Source organism: Myxine glutinosa, chromosome 1 (genome assembly GCF_964187855.1).
Source record: "Myxine glutinosa chromosome 1, kmMyxGlut1.1, whole genome shotgun sequence".
Lineage (NCBI taxonomy): Eukaryota > Metazoa > Chordata > Myxini > Myxiniformes > Myxinidae > Myxine > Myxine glutinosa.
The window spans coordinates 383,000,084-383,026,053 of record NC_136261.1 but is presented as its reverse complement, the minus strand read 5'-3'; the positions used below and the strand labels follow the sequence as shown (position 1 = coordinate 383,026,053).

Below are 25,970 nucleotides of genomic sequence, written 5' to 3'. Positions count from 1 at the left end.
AGTTTTTCAGGACAAGGAAGAGGATGAGGCCTTCTCAATGGAGAGGATTGTAAGTTTGCCAAGTCTTGTTTGAGACAGTGGACCTGAAGTAAGTATTGGTCCTTCAGAGGAATGAAACTGACCATTTACACATTGCATCGATCGCAAACAAAGCAAGAACAACTTTCATAACCCTGAACAGTGCATCAAATGGCTGTGTGTAGTTGTCGAGGATGCAATTTGTTTTCAATCTGAAACAAACGATCAAGGTTATAATTCTGAAGCACCTGTTGAGCTTGAGCCTGAATAAGATCGAGGATGAGATAAACTTCGACAATTCTGGTTATTATTGGTGAGGACAGGGAAATCATTTAAACACAACTTGTTTTTATTTTTGTTGTCGGCTTATTGTTGTGTTTATTATTAGTTTATTATTATTATTAGTTTATTAACACTTATTAGTGTTTATTGTTGTCGGCCTTCAACGTGACTGCTCATTAATTTACAGACTTTCTTATCAAGGAATTGTTAATACTGCACTCAAAAAATAAGTTGTCCATAACTGGATGCCACAGCTGAGTATTGAAGTCATGATTGCGTTGATCTTCTTCTGCATTGTGAATACGAGATCCAATAATATGTGGGCAAGAAAGTTTGGATCCAATCCACTTTGGGGGTCTAATGGACTGCATTATATCCATGAACACATTGATGTGTTGTCATTCCACCATCTTCCCAAAGTTCACGATACTTTTCTGTTGACTGATATTCCAAGGGGGTTAAAACGATCAATTTCACGACCTGATGTGCAAGGTCAACACACAACATTAATCACACATAAAGTCAAACCGACACATAAAACACAAAATAAGGGGAGCGGCAGACAAGATGGGGGGAGAGGGGGAAGGACACAAACACAACATTTGAGAGCAGGGACATCGAGAGAAATGTGGGAGGGGGAGGGCTTGGGGGGAGGTATAAACATATTGTTACGGTTTTGGAATAAAGGATAATCCCCCTCAGAGGTAGACGCATCACAACATGAAGCCTCGCGATAGTTGAGTTATTTCTTCGTGAATGTAAGCGTAGTCCTTTCCTGTGTTAGTTTTGCGTTGAGCAGGTCTGTAGGTAGGGCAGTCTTTTGGGCTGGAAATGCCACGTCGTCGGCCTTCAACAAGTCTGGCAAGGCCGAAGGGAGGCGCTGCAGAGGGAGTGGCCAGTAAGCGCAAGCCGCCAATCAGAGCTCGAGGAGAGTGGCTAACCACGGCGATGAGAGGTGGGGCTTGGAACATTCGAGTAAGGCCGGGGCGGAGCCATAAAACCCTGCTCCGAGCCCCCCGCCTCAGTTACAGTCGGGTCGAGGCATTGATCGAGTCAGAGTCGTGTGCAAAGGCAGTGGAGTTGAGTTGAACTTGAGAATGCGAGTGGAGCTGCAGAACGAGTGAATTGAACAATTGCTTATTATCATCCTTGTACACAAACTTTCCCCGTATCCCGTGCCATGCGCGCTGCGCTGTGTTAATCGCGCGTTCGAGAAGACGACCCGTTCCGGGCCAATGACGCGCGATCTCCTCCTGCCTGCCTTTTCCTGCATACGTGCCGTGACCGCCAGAGGGCCACGCCGGGCAAGCCGTCCCGGAGCAACCGACGGCAAAGCGCGTTTGGCGCACGAACTTCTTTTCTTCTTCTCCCCGTGTGCGTGAGTGGGCCCTGTGTCTGGGCTGAGTTAAACTGTTAAGCTTCTGCTCTGTGTCCCCTTTCCTGTGCCTGAACCATTGTACATTGTGTAAATAAATCGTGTTCCTCTTATTTGACCGTTCCCATCCCTTCCATTAATTGGCCTTGCACAGTACGAATAAAACCGCTTGAATCGGGTTCCATAAAAGTAACGGCACGAGTCACGTGATACGCATATCGCTCGGGCGTACTCGATTAAGCGTGGCTCGTGCGAGGCCCGGTCCCCGCTTTCGTGGCAGCGTGGGTTAAAGGTAAGTGCAGCGTCAACCCGATACCCATTTTCACGCTTGCTGCGGAAGTGGCGATTCGGCCTTGTGGACACGAAGACCCAGGGGGAAAAAGGGGTTTAATTCCCCCTTTGTAACGTGGAATGGGCTTCGGGAGATCCGCAACAATATGAACACTGCAACGACTTCCAGGAAAAAAGTTGGAATTTCTAAAAAAAGAGTGTATCTGGGTTGAATTAGCAGGGGCAGAAAAGATCAAGGTTTTGGATGGGGGAAGATAAGAGATGGTGGTGAACAGCTGTTTTAAAGACCTGGGGGGAGGAGTGGGATTGAAGAGAGCGGAGGAGTTTGTTCCAGAGGCGGGAGAAAAGGGGAATGAAGGAGTGAAGGTGAGCAGAGAGCTTAGATTTTGGCAGTTTAACCATAAGAGGGTTGCTGGCAGATCTTGTGCGACCTGTCGGAATATTAGGGGGACAGAACACAGAGAGAGCTGGGGGAGCAAGGCGGGAGAGGAGTCGGTAGAAGACAGAAAGACCACCAACCTGCCTGCGGAGAGTGAGTGAAAGGCCCTCAGATGTGATTATATATATCTATCTATAATTCCACTAATCTCTGTGTGTGTGTATGTTTGTATGTTTGTATGTTTGTCTGTGACCGCTGTTTCTCGACAACCACGGGTCCGATATACTTTAAACTTGCCAGGTATATTGCTGGGGACCCGAGGATGTGCCTTTTCAAGGTTTCATATTAATCGGACAAGTAGTTACCGAGCTATGTCCAAAAAACGATTCAACCAATCAGAGAGCAGCGAGTTATCACGTGTGCCGAACGTGGCGAACAGACTCTGCCTCGGACGGCACATTTGAGAGCGTATTCATTTATTTCACGTTGGCAAACTATGTTGCCGCTATGTTGGCGTTAAACTATGTTTTAAAACTAATTAAAACTAATTTGCGATTCTTTCGCTTTCCTGCGCGTTTGTGCACGCTATGGCGATTTCTTTACCAAACTCCGCAAGCCGTTCGCTTTGGACCAAACCATTTCATGTAAATAGAGGGGGGGGGATTGTCACCGTACTCGCAAGCCGTTCGCTTTGGACCAAACCATTTCATGTAAATAGAGGGGGGGGATATAATTTTAGATATAGATATAGTACGGGCATGCCCTAGTATATATAACCTGTTCGTTACTTCAGATATCCTACGGTGTCCTGCTCCAGTCGGCCTCTCCCTGATCCCACGTAATGTAAAGGCCTCACCAGCTTTGAAAAAAGAGATTAAAAAGGTATATTTTAAAACACGAAGTCGAGGCTCGTGGAGGAGCTCAAATATGTACATTCTATTCGGGAGACCAAATAAATCTACATCATGATCCACAGATTACATGCAGTTAAAAATGACAAGATGAAGGTGATGTCCTTCACATCTCATGACAACGCTCTTCATTCCACCTCCCTATGTTCTCCTCTTCTCGCGTCACCTCCGTTTTTTCCTCTTCTCGCGCCACCTCCGTTTTTTCCTCTTCTCGCGCCACCTCCGTTTTTTCCTCTTCTCGCGCCACCTCCGTTTTTTCCTCTTCTCGCGCCACCTCCGTTTTTTCCTCTTCTCGCGCCACCTCCGTTTTTTCCTCTTCTCGCGCCACCTCCGTTTTTTCCTCTTCTCGCGCCACCTCCGTTTTTTCCTCTTCTCGCGCCACCTCCGTTTTTTCCTCTTCTCGCGCCACCTCCGTTTTTTCCTCTTCTCGCGCCACCTCCGTTTTTGCCTCTTCCCGCGCCACCTCCGTTTTTTCCTCTTCTCGCGCCACCTCCGTTTTTGCCTCTTCTCGCGCCACCTCCGTTTTTGCCTCTTCTCGCGCCACCTCCGTTTTTCCTCTTCTCGCGCCACCTCCGTTTTTTCCGCTTTTCGCGCCACCTCCGTTTTTTCCGCTTCTCGCGCAACCTCCGTTTTTTCCGCTTCTCGCGCAACCTACGTTTTTTCCGCTTCTCGCACCACCTCCATTTATCCGCTTCTCGCGCCACCTCCGTTTTTTCGCTTCTCGCGCCACCTCCGTTTTTCCGCTTCTCGCGCCACCCCCCTGTTCTCCTCTTCTCGCGCCACCTCCGTTATCCTCTTCGCGTACCAACTCTCTGTTTTCCTCTTCATAACATAACTGATGTGAGTGTTAAAGTATTTGAAACATCCAATCCAAGAGTCTTTTTGAGTAATTAAGTGATCCAATGTAGCAAAAGTACTGGTAAATGCAATAGTATTGTCGAAAAAGGTACAAAATACAAATACAGGGAAAACATTGTCCTCTTTGGTGTTCCTTTTCATTAAACTGTAAATCACAGGTTCAAATCCATGTGAATTATACATTGTATCTTTGTCCCATTATTTTCCCTTTAAAATTTTCATCATGCCTTTGAACAATCAAATGTGATTTCTGCACAACCTGCTTGACGAGCTCCTGACGCTTAAAAAACATCAAACTTTTCTACAAACACAATCCTCGCACAACAAATGAACCATGAGACTTAATGTCTTCTTCACCCTCCTTTCTGGTCTTGCACCATCTGCCATCTTTGTGCTTGTCTCCCTCAGGTTTCAGCAGGGCTCATGCAATCCGCCATCAACCACCTTCTGGGGAAACTACCTCGATCTGGAATCACTGCTCATCTCCACTCATTTATTACTCTTTTTCGCTCCTGTGGAATCAACTTCCACATCCTCTTCAATATCATTCTTCGCTCCCGGTCTTCAATACAGCTGGTGGCTTGCGTGCAGCTTGTGGATGGATGCATCATTTTCTGGGTACATGTCTGTGGGGTTGATGCAATGCCCTCCATAACCAATCATCTGGTACTTATTTTGCCGACCTCACAAGGATGACAGGAGCTCAAACTCAGGACCCGAAGATCTCAATGCAGCCATCTTAACCGTTAACCCAACACCAGGCTTTTCGAGACAGCTGCTCACCACCATTTCAGATCATCCTCAATCCAAAAACATTATCTCTTTTACCCCCGTTAAACCACCTCAACCCCATTCCCCAAATTGTGCTTTGGGGTCCATCTTGTCCACACCTTGCATTCTCCCTTGCCCCTTATCGTTATCCACATCCCTTGTTCATCCGTCTCCCTATATTTCATCCCTCGGCCCTGTTCTTGCTGTTGCCGCCTCTCATTTTGCTGTCTCTTATTCTGTCGCATCTTCCTTCTTCGTTCTGGGGTCTAGCTCTTCCATGAGCCTTGACTTTGGATAAAATAATATTGGAGGATGTTTTTTTCGTGTTTGGAAGGATGAAACGTTCTCTCTGAGACCGGATGGCTCAGCCTCATGTTTCTCTCTATGGAATCGGACGAGCAGTCTCCAGTCTTGGACAAATAAGGGATGTGGGGAGAAATGAGGGGCAGTGGGACGCAAAGGGGTGGATAAGAAGGATGCAGAAGCAAACACTCAAGCTGGGGGAAAAATGGAAATCACGTCACAAAGAACTACCAGCTGTCCAATGGGGTACTTGCGCAGAGAACAAGTGACCAACACAACTACCAGCTGTCCATTGGTTACTCGCACAGAGAACACGTGACCAACACAACTACCAGCTGTCCATTGGTTACTCGCACAGAGACCACGTGACCAACACAGCTACCAGCTGTCCATTGGTTACTCGCACAGAGAACACGTGACCAACACAACGACCAGCTGTTAATTGGTTACTCGCACAGAGAACACGTGACCAACACAACTACCAGGTGAACATCGGTTACTTGCACAGAGAGCACGTGACCAACACAACTACCAGGTGAACATCGGTTACCCACCCTCATCCCACCAGCTGATCCACTTTGTAATAGTTTAACAAGTGAAGGTTATGAGATTGTTATGGAATTCTGAATAAATATATTTTGAGACGGTGGAAAGTTCTGGATGATACTGGAATCATCTTTTGTAGAATACAATTTCATTCCTTCCTCTATCTAGTGAAACAAACACGAACATTGAACATTTCTCATTAATAACTTGATAATTCCTTAACCCGGGTTCGAGTACGGACACGTTACCTCCAGCTGAAGTTGAAAAAACGCGCAAACACCTCAGCTCAGCTCAGCGAAGTGAACTCATAGGGAGGAGCAGGAGCTTCTCCCCGTTACGTCATAAAAAACGTGATGACGCAGTCTCGTAGACCGAGAGCGTGATCTTTCGTGTTCGAGTCTCACAGCACGTCGTGGTTATTTTGATCACATTCATTTTCAACAAGTTTTTCACCTTCTTTATTTTCTTGCGAAAGAAGAACCGAATGAGGGAACATTCCACGGGGGTTTAAACCTTTTCATGTGACGGTAACGTTTATTTTAAACCCGTTGTCTCCGATCGGCCCGTTTAATAAACAATCTCGTTCTCATCTCATCATTTATCAAAACAAACATCATTCCCAAATCCCGAATCCCGATCCACGGATTTCTCCGATCGATGTTCGAGTTCAGAAAGTTCAATTGGAGCCTGAACTGAACTCATTCGGGAGAAAGATCTTCAAAATGTGTTTCAGGTTCGAATCCCGACCCCAGCTACAAACTGCCGTCCTGGTGTTTCGCAGGCAGATGATTCATCAATGTGTTCATCTTCGTCCCTCGGATTGACGTAAAGCCGGTCGTCCTGTGTGCTGGCATAAATTGGTGAACGTTAAAGAACCCACGGTGTCCTTCGCGAAGAGTAGGCAAACAATCACCGGCATTTGGAACTAATTACATTCCTGCTGAAACCCACGAGGCACTCCTGAAAATAAGAAATACCTTCGACGAGCATTTGTGTTAGATTATTGGGAACACGTGACACCAGAATTGTTCCACCGATGTATTACGTCATCGTACATATACCAACGTGATAAAACGTCATGACGACATAGAGTATTGAGGTGTGATTGAAAATCCGATCCACACCCAGGTAACTGTTGTGTCGGAAAGTGAATTGATTGTCTGCAGCGTCTGTTTATGGAGAATTTTTTTTTTTACTTGAACCAATTATCTCTGATCATCAATTTTGATTCAGACCAGGTCCCTCTCCTCTGGTCATGCTGCTCCTGCTGTCTTCATTGGTCCTCAACGTCAAACAGGAAATCAGAGCCGTCTCCCTCGACATATCACGTGCCTTCGATACGGTCTGGCACCCCGCTCTGTTCACCAAACTCTCCTCTAATGGTATCCATGGACATCTCCATGCTTGGATTGTGGACTTCCTCTCTGATCGTCGGCAACATGTGGCCCTGACTGGATTTCTCTCTTCTCCTCTTCCGGTTCAGGCTCTTTGCTTTGATGACTCCAATGTCACTCCATACATCAACCCTCAGATAGATTTTATGAATAATATACAACTACTATTACTCCAGTTAAGCCTGGTGTTGGGCTAGCGCATGTTGCCAGCTTAGGATTCCTAGGATCCTGGGTTCGAATCCCGGTCGATTGCTGAATTAACGCCAGGGTGGTTTACTCAGCCTGTCATCCTTCTGAGGTCGGCTAATTGAGTACCAGTTCACTGGTAATTCCGTTTGTCGTAAAAGGCGACAAAAAGGGTTGGCGGCAGGAAGGGCATCCAGCTGTAAAACATTGCTTCAAAAATGGGACCAACAAAAACAACAACAACCACGGTGCCCGAAAAAGGCCAACCCCCGCTTTGCGGGGAAAAATGGCCTCTAAAGGTGGCCTGTTTTTGGCCTCTTTTTACTATTACTCCAGTTACATGTCAACATCAGGGCATCGCAGCGAGTGCACCGGTAACCCAGAGGGTGTTTCATCAAAAAATTAAATAAATAAAAAAGACCCTGATGTACCTTTTTGTGTTCAAGGATGAAACCGACAGACAGGAGACAGATGGGTAACGTTTTAAGGAATATTTATTAATCCCGACTGTCTACATTAACACAATAATACTAATGAAACGTAACACTTAATAACTTTCCGAAGAATCCCCAAATGAACTGAGCACAAACGTCACAACAACAATGCAGCTGTAAGTTGACTAAGTTGCCACATCGAGAGTCGTGAGTTAAGCAAGCAGTTTGTGCAGAAAACCCCGGCGGGAGGTGGGAGAGGTTTGCTCCCAGGGTACACAAGCTTTGAAATTGTTACCGAGATACCTGCAGTGCAATGTCTGACAGGTATAGTAGGTTCCACGAGTGAAGGGAGTTCAGCGAAAATACCACAGAGTATGATGGAAGAAGCAAAGCTGAATGTTCACGTACCAACGCGGGTTGATGTTGATCCGTCATGGTTAGAGGAGAGTTGAGTCATTGAACCCTCCCAGGTTTGCAGACAGTAGACCCCCTGGGTCTGATTCCTCATTCACTGGTTATGGCAGTTTTACAATGGCATGCACTTCTTGAAACAAAGCATCGCAGCTCAAGAGAAAGTGTCCATGCCTTCTCTAGTCATTGTCGTCGGAGTCATTATTGTTGCAAGTTAACAGCCAATATAACCTTCTCCAAAGCAGAATTAAATGTTATGCTGGTCTGTAACACTACGAGTAAAGTAAAGTTGAAAAATTCACTTGAACAAGGAGAAGAATCCTTATCATATTGTGAGAGTGAATAGTTCCGGTTAAAGTTCATTTCACATCAAATATGATAAACAACGCACTTATTAAATTTTATTAACTTTATTATAATATAAACATTCATCAGTAATCGCATCGTCATGAACAAGTAAATTATTTGATTGATGTTAACCAAAATCAACCTTCACTTTGTAGAAACTTTTCGAAATAACCTTTGTTTGGAACAATCTTTCATCACAAACTGAACGGAATGAAAGATAAATCAAAAGGAGCAAAACCGCACGGAACCACTAACACCAAAAACCCCAATAGCGGGTTTAATGGGGTCCACAAATTTGCCCCTGAACACGTGCAGGGCCCGCGAATCCCCGAAACACCTCAATTCCCCCGCCTCACAATCCAAGAAGAACCCAAACCGCTCTGTATTCCCTGGCACGGACAGGAAGGTCCATTGATTGTCGTATACTGCCGAGTACATGTGATCACATTTCGCTAAACACCAAGACTCGGGATTCCCTCCCACCCCACACTCATTCCCGTCCCCTTTCCTCCGCATAGAATTTAAGCACATTCCAATTCCGCACGAACTACTCGAACTCACATCGACCTCCCAGTAGTGACGACCCGAGGAGAAACTCTCAGAGGAAAGAACTTGTGTGTACGTATCAAACCGATCCGGGTGTTTCGGGTACGGTTGTCTGGTCATCGTCAAAGTCGCAGTCTTGAGGTCTTGGGAGATCTTAATCCGTGGATGTGCAGAGTTTGGGTCCAGACTTGGTGTCCGTCCATCTGCGGAGACGAGACGGGATTGCGGACATCTTCAGACAAACGGACAGAAAGACAAACATTTATCTCTTTTTATAACCTTCTTGTTTATCAGTGAATTTCCCATTATTCTCGACCTTGCTCCTCCAGGAGCTTCGATCTTGTTGAAAATAAAAACATCTTTAACCTTTTGAACCCCAAACTCTAGCCCTGCAATAACAAATAAATGATATTTTGAATCATCGACTTACTTTCTTTTTTGAGTTTATCGCTAATATTCTACATCCTCATGCCAGTCAAACCGGCAGTTATTGCCCGGCTCTCCGATACACAAGAATTCTCCACAAAAACCTCCCTCGCACTTCCTGAGCAATTATCAGCGACACAGACCAAATATTAGGTGTAATATAACAGAGCTGATAATGGCTCAGGAAGTTGCTTGCGATATGTTTGTAAACAAGATAAGAGGTATTTTACATTCAAATCATAATAATGAACTCGAAAGCATCTCAAAATGCATGGTCCGTCTGCATCTGCTTTGTACAGTACTCAAAATAAACGACCAAAATAACAGCTAAAAGAATATATACACATTTGTACATTTTATTCATCTGTGTTCTTCATATTCTCAAATAATAAAGGTTTGTTGAAGATTTGATGACAAAATCCATAAATCAGTGTGTCTCCTCCAGAATTCCAAAACAATGAAAGCTGGGCGGCCTGAAACTTTGCATGCACACTAATGGAACTAAAAGTGAGTGCATACATGACAACTGGGTGTTTGAGTAAATTTAAACACCCCTTTTGAAGATAATTTAAGGGCTGCTCATCACAAAAAACATTTTTATAATAATACGCTTTACAAAGATTGTGGCACACCATCTTGGTCAGCCCTCTGTCAGCTCACTGGGGTCTTTAGCCACTATTTTGTTCAAACTGCTCAAGAATGTCTTTGTGATGAAATTGCCATCTAAGTTCCAACCCTGGTGTTATACTACTCATCGCCACTATGCGGCTTCTATAAAGAGACTGCTCGTTTAGCGCAGAAGGAAGTTCTGACATGTGATTCTATGGCATCACTGGGCCTCTGTTGAATGGTAAGGATTCTGCATTGGGCGCTGCATGCTCGCTTGAATAGACATCACCTGTACTTACCTGTAAATACCTGCAGTGATATTAATACTATGATTGCTGGTTTCCCTTTTCAGATACTGTTGAGATCGATTATGATTAAACTCATGATCTGAGACAATGTTGTATTCTCTCATTTTACAACAGTCTTGACTTGGAACAGACTGCAACAGCTTCTTAACAATAAAGCACTCTTTAAAAAATATATATTCCTCACTCATATCATCGAATGCCTGGTCTTCATTCATGTGAATCGCTGTATGCATCGCTTCTGTCAGTGCTGTAGTTTTCAAATTAGAAGCTTGGAGCAGTTTCATGCATTATATGATGTCATTTTCCAAGATGGACTGTCACAGACGAATTACAGTATATAATCAAAATATGATTTCGGATTTGAGTATCGGATCTCATGGACTAAATAATTGTCAAAATCCGGAGTTAAATCTGAAATGTATGAAATCAGCTATTATTATAACCAAGCATATATATTTAAGAAAGGCCATCATCCCTCCTTCTGCACTGTTGTCTTAATTCATACTTCCATAGGACAGGGTGTTACTCGACTGGGACTTGCGATACTTGTAGGAAACCCGAAGATTTGAACCATCTGTTTTTAAAAAATCCCCTCTATATGACTGCCCGTAGGATGCACCAGAGTAGTTACTTGCAGTGTGCAAGCAAGTCCCCTAGTATCGTATACGACAAATGTTTATGCTAGAGATTGCAAAAAAAATTCATTCCTTCTTTCTGGATTGTGAGCTCTTCCTCCTGGATTGTGAGAATTTACCCTTGGATCGTGAGCTAATCCTTCTAGATCGTTAGCTATTCCTCCTGGATCGTGAGCTATTCCTCCTGGATCGTGAGCTATTCCTCCTGGATCGTGAGCTATTCCTCCTGGATCGTGAGCTATTCCTCCTGGATCGTGAGCTATTCCTCCTGGATCGTGAGCTATTCCTCCTGGATCGTGAGCTATTCCTCCTGGATCGTGAGCTATTCCTCCTGGATCGTGAGCTATTCCTCCTGGATCGTGAGCTATTCCTCCTGGATCGTGAGCTAATCCTCCTGGATCGTGAGCTAATCCTCCTGGATCGTGAGCTAATCCTCCTGGATCGTGAGCTAATCCTCCTGGATCGTGAGCTAATCCTCCTGGATCGTGAGCTAATCCTCCTGGATCGTGAGCTAATCCTCCTGGACCGTGAGCTAATCCTCCTGGATCGTGAGCTAATCCTCCTGGATCGTGAGCTAATCCTCCTGGATCCATTCCTTCTGAATTGTGAAATATTCCTTTGGATTGTGAACCATCTCAGATAAACGAACAAATTCTACTGGCTTATGCACTGTGGTTGTGTTGTACTGTACTGCGTTTATCACTTTTGCTTTGCCCTTGAAATAAATAAATACACGTTTGGACTGACCTGCTGGTCAGGCATTGTTCAATCAAAGAGCGTTTGACTCTTGTGACACTTGACAAGAAGGTAAATCGAGTTGGAAAACAATCAAGTGGAATTGAGTGAAATAAAATATAAAGAGGGAAATAAAATAGAAGAAAAAGGAAAGAATGCAAAGGAGGAAATATGGAATTTTAAACGATCTGAAAATGGAGGGAGGAACTCCCTCCCAATTTCCTTTCACTTACAAAGACTTCTCAATTTGTTCCGATCCAGCTCAACCACATCTGGATGACCTTCTGTGCAAGAGAGTACAGATGAGAACAAAAATTACAAGATGTAAAATTCCCTTGTTTTTATGTATGTGTGTGTGTGTGTGTGTGTATATATATATATATATATATATATATATATATTCTTTTTTATAATACCTTTTAACTCAATATCTAAACACAACAAACATGGGGGGAGAGAAATGGAACCTCCATTTTGTAAAAAAATACAATTTCATTTGAATCAAATAATGAAGCAAATTTCACAACATTGTTCCTACACTACCCCGTACTGCACAATATGTTGTTCTTCCATTTGACTATGTTGATCTGAGATCGTTCTTGGTGAAATCAGTGTTGGTAACTACATAAGTCGGTGCAATTGTGAAAATATTATTATATTTACAGTATGGTATATACTGTATATATATATATTTCCAGTATATGTCCCTGGGTATCCAATCGATTCAAAATCAAAATGAGTTGGAGTTGATTTGCTCATCCTTACATAATGCTCATTGATCATGTGTTTTTTTTTTAATCAATGGGCAGATTATTTGAAGATGGGAGTGGGAACAACTCATTCATCAGACAGGTTTCCACATGATGGATGCATCACTGTGTAATCAGTGGGTGTGCTTCATATAAAACACCTGGAAAGATTAATCAAAAGTCTGCTTCGTTTGTGATGTGCCGTGAACACGACACCGTAGAGTATTAATTTTAACAACTTTCAGACAACGATCCTTTACTTTTACAAACCTTTAGAATTCCAGTTCAAGAGAAGAAAAAACAAAAACAGTGAGCGATCAGTGTCATGAACTTGGCTGTTAAGTTTTACACAAACACCAAGTTCAGGTCCTTGTTCTTCACAATCTAAACTCATTGACCTGTACAAAGATTGTTCTCAGCACAAAAGAAGATTTCTCTCCCTTGCTGGAAAGCCCCACCATCTCCCATTTTATAACTTTACTAGCAGAAGTACCCGGCATTGCCGGGTGGGGGAGGGGAGGGGGAAGAGGAGGGGAGGGGAATGGGGGGGGAGGGGAGGGGAACGAGGGGGGAGGGGAGGGGAACGGGGGGGGAGGGGGAAGAGGAGGGGAGGGGAACGGGGGGGAGGGGAGGAGAGGGGGGAGAGGGAGGAGAGGGGGGGAGGGGAGGAGAGGGGGGGAGGGGAGGAGAGGGGGGGAGGGGAGAAGAGGGGGGGAGGGGAGGAGAGGGGGGGAGGGGAGGAGAGGGGGGGAGGGGAGGAGAGGGGGGGAGGGGAGGAGAGGGGGGGGGAAGTACCCGGCATTGCGTGTATAAACGTGAGGGAGAAGAGGGGGAGGGGGAGGGGAGGAGGAGAGGGGAGGAAAGGGGGGGGGGAGGGGAGGGGGAGGGATGGGAGAGGAGGGGGAAGGGGGGAGGGGAGGGGAGGGGGGAGGGCACGCGAATCGTCGAATCAGCGCGCTGCTCTGCCACCGATTCAGATTCCGTGTATAATATTCCTCGCTGAAAAAAAATATGGATCTAAAGATGAAAGAAAAAAAAACCTATGTGGTGTGAATGGCAATGTTCCTCACTGAAATGTGAAAAAACGCAATCGCACGGCAAGGAACATCACGTGATCGCTCTGAGCGATCGATTGCAACTCTGCGTCGTGTCGTGGGCGTGGCCAACGTGGCCTCATGCTCCCAGGTGATTGGCTAACTCGAGCTCGAGAGAGCCATAATGCGCTACGTTATGGCAAAAAATATGGATCTAAAGATGAAAGGGAAAAAACCTATGTGGTGTGAATGGCAATGTTCCTCGCTGAAATGTGAAAAAACGCAATCGCTTTTCGCTCTGAAATACGTGCGAACGCGTAACTGAGTTAATGGCGGCAAGGAACATCACGTGATCGCTCTGAGCGAATCAGCGCGCTGCTCTGCCATTCCGGTCATAATATTCCTCGCTGAAATGCGCTGAGGTAAAAATATGGTAAAAAAAATATCATGAAATAAATTTTTAGGTCGGCCATGTTCTTCCCAGGCTCAATGGCCATGTTTGTGCCAATATCAAGTACGTGAGCCTCTCCGTTTAGGAGTCTATCGGTAACATTACACACACACACACACACACACACACACACACACACACACACACACACACACACACACACACACACACACACACACACACACACACACACACACACACACACACTGTGTTTTATATATATAGATAAACTTCATATGATGACTTTTTCAATGCATGAAAAGGATTTAAATATCGTTGATGTTCTGTGTTGTATTTCTGATCCAAAATGGTACTTTATCATAACAAAATTAATGACGCATCATTGCGTGTTCTGTTTGAAAAGCAAGTGTAGTATAAAGTCGTGGGTGTTATTACCTGGAAATTGATATGTATGCAGCAAGTCATATTGTTACATGGAAGGAGGGATCCATAGCTACATTGTGGTAAGTGTAACATGGCACGTGTGTTTCGAGGTTAGATTGCCATGTAACAGGGACCTGGCAGAGTAAGCCATCTTGTAAAATGTGATGCTGAGGAAGCAGCGTATTTAATTTAAAGACAGGATAGTCAGAGTAATTTTCTCGGTGCAAACACCTAGTTTGTGGGTGGGGCCAGATGAGGAATTCCTGTCACGAAAAGCGAAAGGCCATCACGACCTCTCTGGCCAGTGTGCCAGACATGGCAGCAGTGTGCTTAGGAGCCGGAAGTGGCAATATAATTATTTTTATTGGTGTCGGCACATGGGCGGGACGGCCCGGAGGAGGACTCCGCCGAGGAGTAAGAGGCGGCCGAGAAGCTGATCAAGGAGGGGTTTGTGAGTCAGGTCATTATTGCGATTTTCTCTGAAGAAGTTTGGCATTGACCCACACTTGTATCACCTTGTTTTTGGAGGGGGGAGGGAGTTAGGGGCTTTGCCCTCGGTAAACCCACTCGTCCCGAACCCACGATTTAGTAGAAAAACAAAAACAAAACTGCCATTTGTTCCTTTTCTAGGATTCTCTTTTACTGTTTCACTTTCATATTTGTGTCACGTTTTGAGTTCCCTTATTATTTTGTTTACAAAATGTCTAGTTTGTGTCACTCACTCTGCATCTTCTCCAGGAAGTTCCTATTGAGCTTGACGAGTATGTCCGAATCTTTATCCTCCTTCGAGAAGTCCAGAACTGCGAGCGGTGTCTTCCTCACGGATTTTAAGTCTGACATGGACTCGAGCCTTGGAATAAAAATGAAAAACAATATTGTTAAAATAATAAATGTTTAAATATACGGTATGAAAACAAGTTGTCCATAAAAGAATGGTGAATAATTAAAAATATAAAACAGATAAGAGTATATTTTATATCAATTTGTATTTTTATTCGGAAGTCTCGATTCTAGAGGAGCTCAATCAATTGGTGCAAAGGAAATAAGCAGACAAAAACTGATGAACAGTATGGAAAGAGTTTGTCCGTGATAGTTGAAGAGAACGGAAGTGTGCTTTGGAGAAACAATAACACAATGATGAATGACATGATGAAAAAGAGCACGAGGCAAAGTTAATCGTCCATGGACTCGGCTTCCTGACAGGAGATGGACAGAAGAAAGGGGAAATTCAGAAGCTAAAGAAGAGAAAACTGTCTGTCTGCAGTTGGTAAGCAGGGGCGAGAATGATCCAACAACGTCATTGTGGTAGGACAAGACCACTCACAAAGGTCAGGTTTGTTAATGTTACCCTGTTAGTGTTCCTTTCTGCACTCCTGCAACAAGGTACACAGAATCCAGGTTCAAATGTTATAAACAATGTCTTAGTCTATTCTATATCAATCTCCTTGTAATTCATGTTAATGTGCACCATCTATCAATACCTTCATCCTGTCCTGTTAGGCAATGCATCGTGTTCAGTGAATGTTAGTACCCTGAGCTCACGAAGCGAAAATCAAGGTTAGGCATTCGGTTGGGTACGTGTGGCGGACGTGTCTGCATTTTTAAAATGCATTTTCTCGGCAACCGTTGGTCCGATTGACACGAAATTTTACCATCCACCTGTAGAATTTTTTTTATTCATAATTATGACGTTATCGGTCAAGTGCATGGACGCCATCTTGGAAAAACTTTACACCACTATATCTCGCAAACCGCTAAATTGAAAAAATTGAAACATGGCTCGTTGTCAAGTACTCCCCATGGGGAATAAGATATGTTAATGATGATGCCATTAGTACGTTAATTATGACGTCATAATTTGAAAGGGACAACGCTTGGTCTGATCAATTTGAAATTGATTGAGCATGATCTCCACAACAATTATATTACAGAATATAATTTTATGATGTAATTGCTCACGTGGTCTGGCAGCCATATTGGATCAAAGAAAAAAACCGTTCAAACACAGAACAGTTGGCTTGCACCAAGTTGACTGCACAGGGTACGTATTCTATGAATACCATCTAGTTGTTAGGGAGGCCGGCGGTTAAAACCCGGGCAGAGCCTTGAAGACTTCAAAATTGTTCGTGCTGCTTCCTTGTTTGGCGTTCAGCATTTAAAAGAATACAGCAAGGACAATCTCCATAGGGAGGTGGAAATGCTCCGCTGAGTGTGATGAGAAAAGTGGGGCCATTGTTGTGACGTCAATGGTAGCCAGAGTGTCCCGGGAATTGACGACACTTTCCCCCTCCACCCCAAACTCAATGGCTGTGTTTGTCTCGCCAATATGTTTAAGTGGGTGAGATGTGCGAGTTCTTTCCTATTTCAGTTACACTCACATGAAGTGGGACGTAAAAACATCACGGGGACGGCATGTTTGGCATTTTTGTGAAGTGAAAAACAATTTTATGTGAAAACTATAAATAGCTTCAAATGTTTAAAGCATGATTTGTGATGTGCTGATGAGGTGTTGGACACCAATGCAGTCAAACCTTTTCAGCAGGTCCTTGGAACCCTGAAAAGGAGGAAAACAAAGGATGAGATCATTGACAATGGAATGCGCATTTCCTTTCATCTATCTATAATTCCAGTAATCTCTGTGTGTATGTGTGTGTGTATGTGTGTGTCTGTGTGTTTGTCTGTGACCGCTGTTTCTCGACAACCACGGGTCCGATATACTTGAAACTTGCCAGGTATATTGCTGGGGACCCGAGGATGTGCCTTTTCAAGGTTTGAAATTAATCGGACAAGTGGTTCCCAAGGTATGGTCACCGTACTCGCAAGCCGTTCGCTTTGGCTTTGCGAATGGACCAAACCATTTCATGTAAATAGAGGGGGGGGTTCTACCGTACTCGCAAGCCGTTCGCTTTGGCTTTGCGAATGGACCAAACCATTTCATGTAAATAGAGGGGGGGGGGGGGGTTCTACCGTACTCGCAAGCCGTTCGCTTTGGCTTTGCGAATGGACCAAACCATTTCATGTAAATAGAGGGGGGGGGGGTTCTGTGGTCGTTACTGCCACGTGGTTTCAAAGTTTTTTTTTGTTGTTGTTGTTTGCACGCATGTTTTTTTGCACCCACGTACGGGCATGCCCTAGTTTATTAAATAGAGATAAAGGAAAAGGTTTATTATTTATTAAATAGAGATATTTAATATTTATTAAATAATGTTTATTTATTAAATGGAGACAAAGGAAAAGCTTTATTATTTATTAAATAGACATTTAATATTCATTAAATAATGTTTATTTCTAAAATGGAGACAAACGAATGATGACATCATGTAATCATTCAGGAAACCCATTTTCATCACAAACTATCACTGTGAGAAACAAATTAAAATATCACTTAATACATGACGTCAACCCACTTGGAAATACATTCCCTCACCTTTCTAGTCCATTTCATGACTCATTTCAGAAGCTCTCTCATGTATACTGTACCTTTCCAATCAACTGTCACATGCTAAAGGCCCTCAAGTTGACAGTGAATTTTAAATATTGAGAGACTCCCCCTGAACTTTGAATAGCAGACATGCACGTCTCACCTCAAGTTAGCATTTTTATTTTTTTTAGGATTGGGCATTGGTAGAAACATGAATTCAGCATAAATATTCAGTAAACAGATATCACATTTAGTGGAGCTGGTAACCATGGCAACTGCAGTCCATTATACAGTTAAGCTTTCGAATCCATACTTGTACCTCCAAAATCCTGCTTGTTGAGGAGTGACGGTGAAATTATGGAAGCTCGGCTGGGAAATTAATTTAGCAGCGTTTTGGGCCCACCGCTTGACTGAAGATCACAAAATTTCTTCCTATGCCAACCGACTACCTCCAAGAACCTTTCCCTCTCCACATCACTTCTTCAGCCCCAACCTGCCTCTCTCTACATTACCCATAGTTTTGCTTTATCTGCAATTTCTATTCGTTATTTCTCAGCAATACATTCTGGTTCCCCATTCGAAGATCCGTATATCAGTCGTATCAGTTAGTCCTTTCAACATCAGTTTCGCTTTGGAATATCGGTTTCGATTCATCATTGCAATTTGTGATATGATACAAATGGTGCAAGGAAAAGATCGAATAAAATAATCAATCCCCTCAAATATTTTTCATGATTTTCTGAGGGGTCGAAAGGAGGACTAAATTGTCCAAAGGCTTTTGGAGTGTCTAAATGGGTCTTAAAAGGTCAAGAGGTTAAACATTTCAAATGGGTCTAACTCTAAAGGATATTAAAGTGTCACAACAGATCTAAAGGATCTAAATGGGTATGAAATGGTCTAAATGGGTATATGAAGGGGCCTTCAAGGAGTCTGCATTGATAGGATGGGAGCTGTCAAAGGGTCAAAATGGATAAGGCCGGGTCTTTAAAAGGGTCTTGGGCGGTGTCTTTAAAAGGGTCTCGGGTGGTGTCTTTAAAAGGGTCTCGGGTGGTGTCTTTAAAAGGCTCTCGGGCGGTGTCTTTAAAAGGGTCTCGGGCGGTGTCTTTAAAAGGGTCTCGGGCGGTGTCTTTAAAAGGGTCTCGGGCGGTGTCTTTAAAAGGGTCCCGGGCGGTGTCTTTAAAAGGGTCTCGGGCGGTGTCTTTAAAAGGGTCTCGGGCGATGACTTTAAAAGTGTCTCGAGCGGTGTCTTTAAAAGGGTCTCGGGAGGTGTCTTTAAAAGGGTCTCGGGCGGTGTCTTTAAAAGGGTCTCGGGCGGTGTCTTTAAAAGGGTCTCGGGCGGTGTCTTTAAAAGGGTCTCGGGCGGTGTCTTTAAAAGGGTCTCGGGCGGTGTCTTTAAAAGGGTCTCGGGCGGTGTCTTTAAAAGGGTCTCGGGCGGTGTCTTTAAAAGGGTCACCTTTACACCCCATGTAAAGTTTTGACTTCAACATATTTCAACATACAGCGATTTGATCTTCATTTCAACAACATTGATAGATAAAGGTGATATAATATAACAAATATCATGAAACATTTACATTTTGTAGTCCATTGGATAATTTAAATAAACATAAATGCAAATTTCGCATGTGGAAAAAGTAAGTACACCCTTGGCTCTAATAGGTGGTATTGCCTCCTTTGGCAGAAACAACCTCAAGTAGGTGTTTTTTATAACTGTCTCCCAGTCTCTGACATCGACTAGGAGAAATGTTTGCCCACTCCTCCATGCAGAATTCTTTCAGCTGTGCGATGTTTGAGGGGTTTCTTGCATGCACAGCTCGTTTCAAATCCCCCCACAACATCTCGGTGGGATTTAGATCCAGGATTTGACTTGGCCATTCCAGAACCCTCCATTTCTTTATTTTCAGCCATTCCTTGGTGGATTTACTGGTATGTTTAGGGTCATTGTCATGTTGCAAGGTCCACCTTCGGTTGAGCTTCAACTTTCCGACAGATGGCCTCACATTATCCTCAAGCACCCTCTGGTACAATGAAGAATTAATAGTGGATTCTATGATGGTGAGCTGCCGAGGCCCAAATGCAGCAAAGCTGCCCCAAACCATAATATTTCCACCACCATGCTTTACAGTTGGTATCAGGTTCTTGTGGTCAAATGCTGTCTTTGGTTTTCGCCAAACATGTCTTCTGGTACTGTGGCCAAATAGCTCTACCTCGTCCAGATCACATTGTTCCAGAAGTGCAGGTCTTTGCCTAAGTGTTCATTGGCAAACTTTAGTCTTGCCCTGATGTTCTTTCTGGACAGCAAAGGTTTCCTCCTGGCACACCTCCCATGTACATCAAATTTGTGCTGCCTCTTTCTAATGGTAGACTCGTGCACTTTGACATCAACAGTGGCAAGAGCTACCTGTAGGTCCCGTGATGACATTCTGGGGTTCTTCGAGACTTCTTTCAGAATCTTGCGGTCTGCTCTCGGGCTGAATTTGCTGGGGCGGCCTGGCCTGAACAAGTTGGCAGTTGTTTGGGAATCTTCTCCACTTGTAGATGATCTTCCGGACAATCGAATGATTGATTTCAAATCGTTTGGAGATCTTTTAAAATCCCTTCCCAGACTCGTAGGCATCTATAACCTTCGTTCTGAAGGCATCAGAGAGCTCTTTTGATCTCGGCATAGTGACGCCACACACTTCAACAACAAAGAGCAAACCAAACTAAATGTCTGAGGTTTAAATAAGACAGGTTCCTCCAAGATCCTCTCTAATGATGTTCTAATCATTTGCACCTGAGCTGGTGCACCTGATTCTAATTTTAGGTATTTGAAGTAGTGATAAATGTCGGGGTGTACTTACTTTTTCCACATGCGAAATTTGCATTTATGTTTATTTAAATTATACAATGGACTACAAAATGTAAATGTGTCATGATATTTGTTATATTATATCACCTTTATCTATCAATATTGTTGAAATGAAGATCAAATAGCTGTAAGTTGAAATATGTTGAAAAAGTCAAAACTTTACATGGGGTGTACTTACTTTATATATATATATATATATATTAGAATTTCTGCTGGTATATATATATATATATATGTATTCAACTACCGATTTACAAATGTTGAAGTACAAACTTCATAGCCGTGCTCGCCAGTGGCCTCCTGAGGGTGTCTGGCACCTGGGGGGCAAATCAAACTTTGTGCCCCCATGCTTCCACCTTCCTCCCCCAAATCACCAACCTCAGTTGACAGTGGGTGATGTAGGCCACAGACGTGGGGAAACTAGGATCTTTATTTTAAAATATCCATTTAGGCTGTTCATCAAGTTCAGGCTTTTCTATACGATGCCAGATGCCGACGTGATGTGCTGATGTAGTGAATCTGCCACGGTGAAACCACGAGTCAAGAAGGTTTGTGATCATGTGCATCCATTGTGGAGCACCGGGATCTAGCTATTATTTTATTTTCATGAATAAAACACTGAAAAAAGGGATTTCTCGGGGCATATTTCTACTGATATCAATTGATGTCACATTATCACAAATAATACAACGACACTGAGTCTCGTGGTCCCGCCTCCACCAGACTGATTGACATAGTCCCGCCTACCTGTCGAATTCCTTCTTCTTCTTTTACAAAGAAATGTAGCTTTTCGTATTTTTCGTGGAATTCTTTCAAGCTAATAAAATTACGATACCAAAGGATGTTGTATAAGTAAAACTCTGTCGGATGGTATCAGAATCATTGCCATTGATGAATTCCTGGGTTTGACCGATTTCATTTTTTTGCCTTTTTTATTTTTCTTTTCCGTTTTCCATGGTCTAGACTCTAGAGGACTGAAAAATGATCCCTTCCTAGACAATCAGTTGAATAGACCAGGTGGGTTCTCAGATGTAGCCTAAGCGACTTGTTAGAGAAGATACTCAAACTTTAGTTTTGTATGTAGCAGATGGGACCGACATTTTTTTTCCCACACCATCCCTACATAGAGAGTACTCGTGTACTTTCTGATAAAAACATTGAGTAAACTAGAACAGCACTCGGTAGAGTGCATACCTCCGCCAGTCTGAACAGTTTGTTTTGTATCCCAAAGAAAGGCTGGATCTGGATTCAGACCTGAACCAAAATCTAATCGGCTTGTTCTCGTCACCGAACCAACTCATTCACAACTTCTTTTTTATTAATACTAGGGCATTGCCCGTACTATATCTATATCTAAAATTATATCCCCCCCCTCTATTTACATGAAATGGTTTGGTCCAAAGCGAACGGCTTGCGAGTACGGTGACAATCCCCCCCCTCTATTTACATGCAATGGTTTGGTCCAAAGCGAACGGCTTCCGGAGTTTGGTAAAGAAATCGCCATCGCGTGCACAAACGCGCAGGAAAGCGAATGAATCGCAAATTCGGTTTTATTAGTTTTAAAACATAGTTTAACGCCAACATAGTTTGCAAACGTGAAATAAATGAATACGCTCTCAAATGTGCCATCCGAGGCAGAGTGTGTCCTCCACGTTCGGCACACGCGATCGTTCGCTGCTCTCTGATTGGTTGAATCGTTTTTTGGACATAGCTCGGTAAGTAATTGTCCGATTAATATGAAACCTTGAAAAGGCACATCCTCGGGTCCCCAGCAATATACCTGGCAAGTTAAAAGTATATCGGACCCGTGGTTGTCGAGAAACAGCGGTCACAGACAAACAGACGTACAAACGTACAGACGTACAAACAGAGATTACTGGAATTATAGATAGATCATGTTATATAATCGCTTTTCGCCTGATCCCTCAATGGTGACGAATCACTTAAAAATTAAATAATACTCCTATCCGAAAACATATTCAGATCTTCATCAAAATTGAGTCGATTCTGCCCTGTCACACACACAACCTCTCCACCAAGTTTCGTCCAAATCCATCCACAACTTTTTGAGATATCCTGCTGTATGTCGTTTTTGGCTCCATCTCCCAATGGTGAAATAATTCTCGGAGCCGGATCCAAATCCGGATCTTCATCAAAATCTAAACATATCGTCGTTGTCACATACACCTGTCGAAAAAGTTTCGTCCAAATCCATCCGTAACTTTTTTCATCCGTCCGTAACTTTTGGTCTCTGCCAAATTTTGTCCGAATCCGTCCACAACCTTTTGAGATATCTTGTTCACAGACAGACAAACAGACAGACAGGGGTGAAAACATAACCTCCATCCACCTTTGATGGCAGAAGTAATGAAAGTGTTAAAACCTTCTATCCTACTCTATTCCCAAATCAACAGAATGAAAATGTATTTAATATCTATTCATGATAATTTATTTCACCATAAACCTCACTGATGCCATCCTTCTGACGTTTAAGTTAAAAAAAAACAGTTTATAAATGTTTGTGATTAAATATTATCTTGTTTATAGAAAACTTAATTAATGACAATTTAAATTAATTTTTGTCCTGTTGATTTCGAAGTGGAGTGGGATAATCAATACGTTAACATGTTTTCATCTTCCAGAACTCCAATTGAGAGGTTGTGTGGATGTGGGGCAAGGAGGTGTGGGCAAATTTGTGGGGGAGAAGTGTAAAAATAAGTTTGGGCATTTTTCCAATTTACTTTGATCATTTTTTTAAATTACAGTACACCCTCAACTACAGTATAACCCTCAACATCCCTCTCTCATGCACAGATTTATCCCATCTCGTCTTCAATTGTCATACCCTTCCTCCCATCCATGGTACACGGAATCTTGTGGTGAGGCTGTTGCCCAAAACAACTTGCTTTCGTCTCCTGGAAAGCAAATCCAACGGAAGGAAATCTCATTTCCTTTCACAAAGCCAGAAACAAGTGTTTGTCCACCCTCAGGAGAGCCAGGAAACAATATCTCTCCGTTCTCAAGACCGAACTCTCTTATCTGTCTCCCTCTTCCAAATCCTGGTGGCGTCTGGTCAAATCTGTTTCTGGTGTTTGTTCCCCCTCCATCCCCTCCCTCACCTCAAATGGCTTAACGGCTGACTCCGCACGTGAAAAAGCTGAATGCCTCAACTCTGTGTTTGCCTCTAAATCTTGTGTCCCAAACCCATCCCTCTCTGTACCCACCGTACCCAGTCGTACCCAGCTGCTCCTGGACTCTGTGTCCTTTCCTCCTGACAAGGTGGAAAAGTTTCCGTCAACCCTCGACTCTGATTCTGCAACTGGACCTGACGGCATCAGCCCACGGGTCCAAAATCCTGTTCTTCCGCTCTTTCACTCCCTCTCTCTGTTCTCTTCACCCTCTCTTTTGCTCAAGGTCATCTGCCATCTGCTTGGAAATCAGCCAACATCACCGCTTTGCACAAAAAAGGTGCAAAGATCCGAGCAACTACAGACCAATCAGCCTTCTCCCAATTATCAGCAAAGTCATGGAATCCATCATTGCTTCGGATATGAAATCTTTCCTCTTCTCCAATGGCTTGATCTCTGATCATCAATTTGGTTTCAGACCTGGTCACTCTACTCTGGACATGCTGCTTCTGCTTTCTCAACAATGGATGGAGGTCCTCAATGCCAAACAGGAAATTAGAGCCGTCTCCCTTGACATATCACGTGCCTTCGATACAGTCTGGCACCCCGCTCTGCTCACCAAACTCTCCTGCATTGGTATCCATGGAAATCTCCACGCATGGCTGGCGGACTTCCTCTCTGGTCGTAGTCAACGTGTGGCCCTGAATGGGTTTCTCTCATCTCCTCTTCCGGTTCAGGCTGGAGTTCCCCAAGGCATTGTTCTGGGCCCTGTGCTTTTTCTGGTCTTCATCAACGATCTCTCTGACTCTCTTGGAAATCCTCTCCATCTCTTTGCTGATGACTCTACTCTCTGTCGCTCCATTCCTCATCCCTCAGATCGGAAGTCTGCAGCCTCCTCACTCTCTGCAGACCTGGACAAAATCACAGACTGGGCAAACAAGTGGCACCCTGTCTTTCAATCCTGACAAACCTCACACTCTTACGATGTCTCTCCGAAAGGACCGACTGGACAACCCTCCCATCCACTTTCTGAATAATCCTCTCCAAGAAGTTCTGTCACTCAAGCTTTTGGGTCTCACTATCTGCCATGATCTTTCCTGGGAAAACCACATTTCAAATCTGGCCTCCAAAGCCAGTCGCCGAATGGGCATCCTCCGTCGTGCGAAGTCCTTCCTTGGCACACCTGAGCTCCTCACCACATACAAGGCTTTCATCCGCAGCTCAATGGAATACTGCTCTCCCCTCTGGGCTGGTGCTCCTGCCTCACACCTAGCTCATCTTCACGCTGTTGAAACCAAAGCGTTCAGAATCATTGGAATCTCCCACGATGAAGCTAACTCCAAGGGCCTTTCACTCACTCACCACAGGCATCTTTCCGTCTTCTACCGACTCCTCTCTGGCCTTGCCCCCCCCCCCCCCCAGCTCTCTCTGGGCTCTGTCCCCCAAATATTCCTACAGGTCGCACAAGATCTGCCTGCAACCCTCTTATGGTTGAACTGCCAAATTCAAGACTCTCTGCTCACCTTCACTCCTTCATTCCTCTTTTCTCCTGCCTCTGGAACAAACTCCCTCACTCTCTTCAATCCCACTCCACCCTCCAGGTCTTTAAAACAGCTGTTCACCACCATCTCTTATCTTCCCCCAACCAAAACCTTGATCTTTTCTACCCCCGCTAATTTCACCCCAAATCCACTTTTTTGAAATCCCAACTTCTGTCCTGGAAGTCCTTGGTGTCCTTGGTGTCCTTGTGTTTTATACTTCTCCCACCCCCCTCCCCCCTTCCCATGCCTCCTCCCCCCCAAGCCCTCTCCCTCCCACACATTTCCCTGCTCTCAAATGTTGTGTTTGTGTGCTTCCCCTTCTCTCCCATCTTGTCTTCCGCTCCCTCTTTTTATATATTTTTTGTTTGTCTGGTTGATTTGTTTGTGAAATAAATGTTAGCTCTTTCACGAGCCTCGATTCAGTATACAAAAAAAAAAAAAAAAAAATCTCAAGAGGTTACGTTCCTGGAATATGCGACGGTGGACAAAAACAATTTTGTATGGTAATAAGGGAGTTAGGTTCGTGGGCTTCCAGTTCATACAAAGGAAGGAGGGTGACAGCCAAAACGAAACATCACAATTGAAAGAAACATGCAAAACAAGAGGGCGACTTGCTTTTAAATAAATGTCCCCAACCGTCTAAGT

At 43.9% G+C, this 25,970-nt stretch overlaps 2 protein-coding genes across 10 annotated transcripts in view; both read right to left on the bottom strand.

Moving 5' to 3' along the window:
* LOC137416086 (E3 ubiquitin/ISG15 ligase TRIM25-like) overlaps positions 1–6,077 on the bottom strand; it is a 141,911-nt gene extending 135,834 nt beyond the window's left edge. Inside the window, exon 1 of one of the 2 annotated variants that reach the window (XM_078770239.1) lies at positions 5,983–6,077. The gene's annotated coding sequence lies outside the window, so the exon portion shown is untranslated. The remainder of the gene's footprint in view (positions 1–5,982) is intronic. The other variant, XM_078770240.1, reaches the window with a different exon arrangement.
* Positions 6,078–7,790: 1,713 nt separating this feature from the next.
* LOC137416036 (E3 ubiquitin/ISG15 ligase TRIM25) overlaps positions 7,791–25,970 on the bottom strand; it is a 40,379-nt gene continuing 22,199 nt past the window's right edge. For 4 of the 8 annotated variants that reach the window (XM_078770212.1, XM_068101566.2, XM_078770211.1 and 1 more), the window contains exons 5-8: positions 16,916–16,938; positions 15,107–15,234; positions 12,000–12,050; positions 7,791–9,256 (exon numbers count right to left, since the gene is read on the bottom strand). In XM_078770212.1, the coding sequence (XP_078626338.1) occupies positions 8,730–9,256; positions 12,000–12,050; positions 15,107–15,234; positions 16,916–16,938 (729 nt within the window). In that variant the 3' untranslated portion in view covers positions 7,791–8,729. Of the gene's footprint in view, positions 9,286–11,999; positions 12,051–15,106; positions 15,235–16,915; positions 16,939–25,970 lie in introns of all 8 variants that reach the window. The other 4 variants (XM_068101586.2, XM_078770213.1, XM_068101573.2 and 1 more) reach the window with 4 other exon arrangements.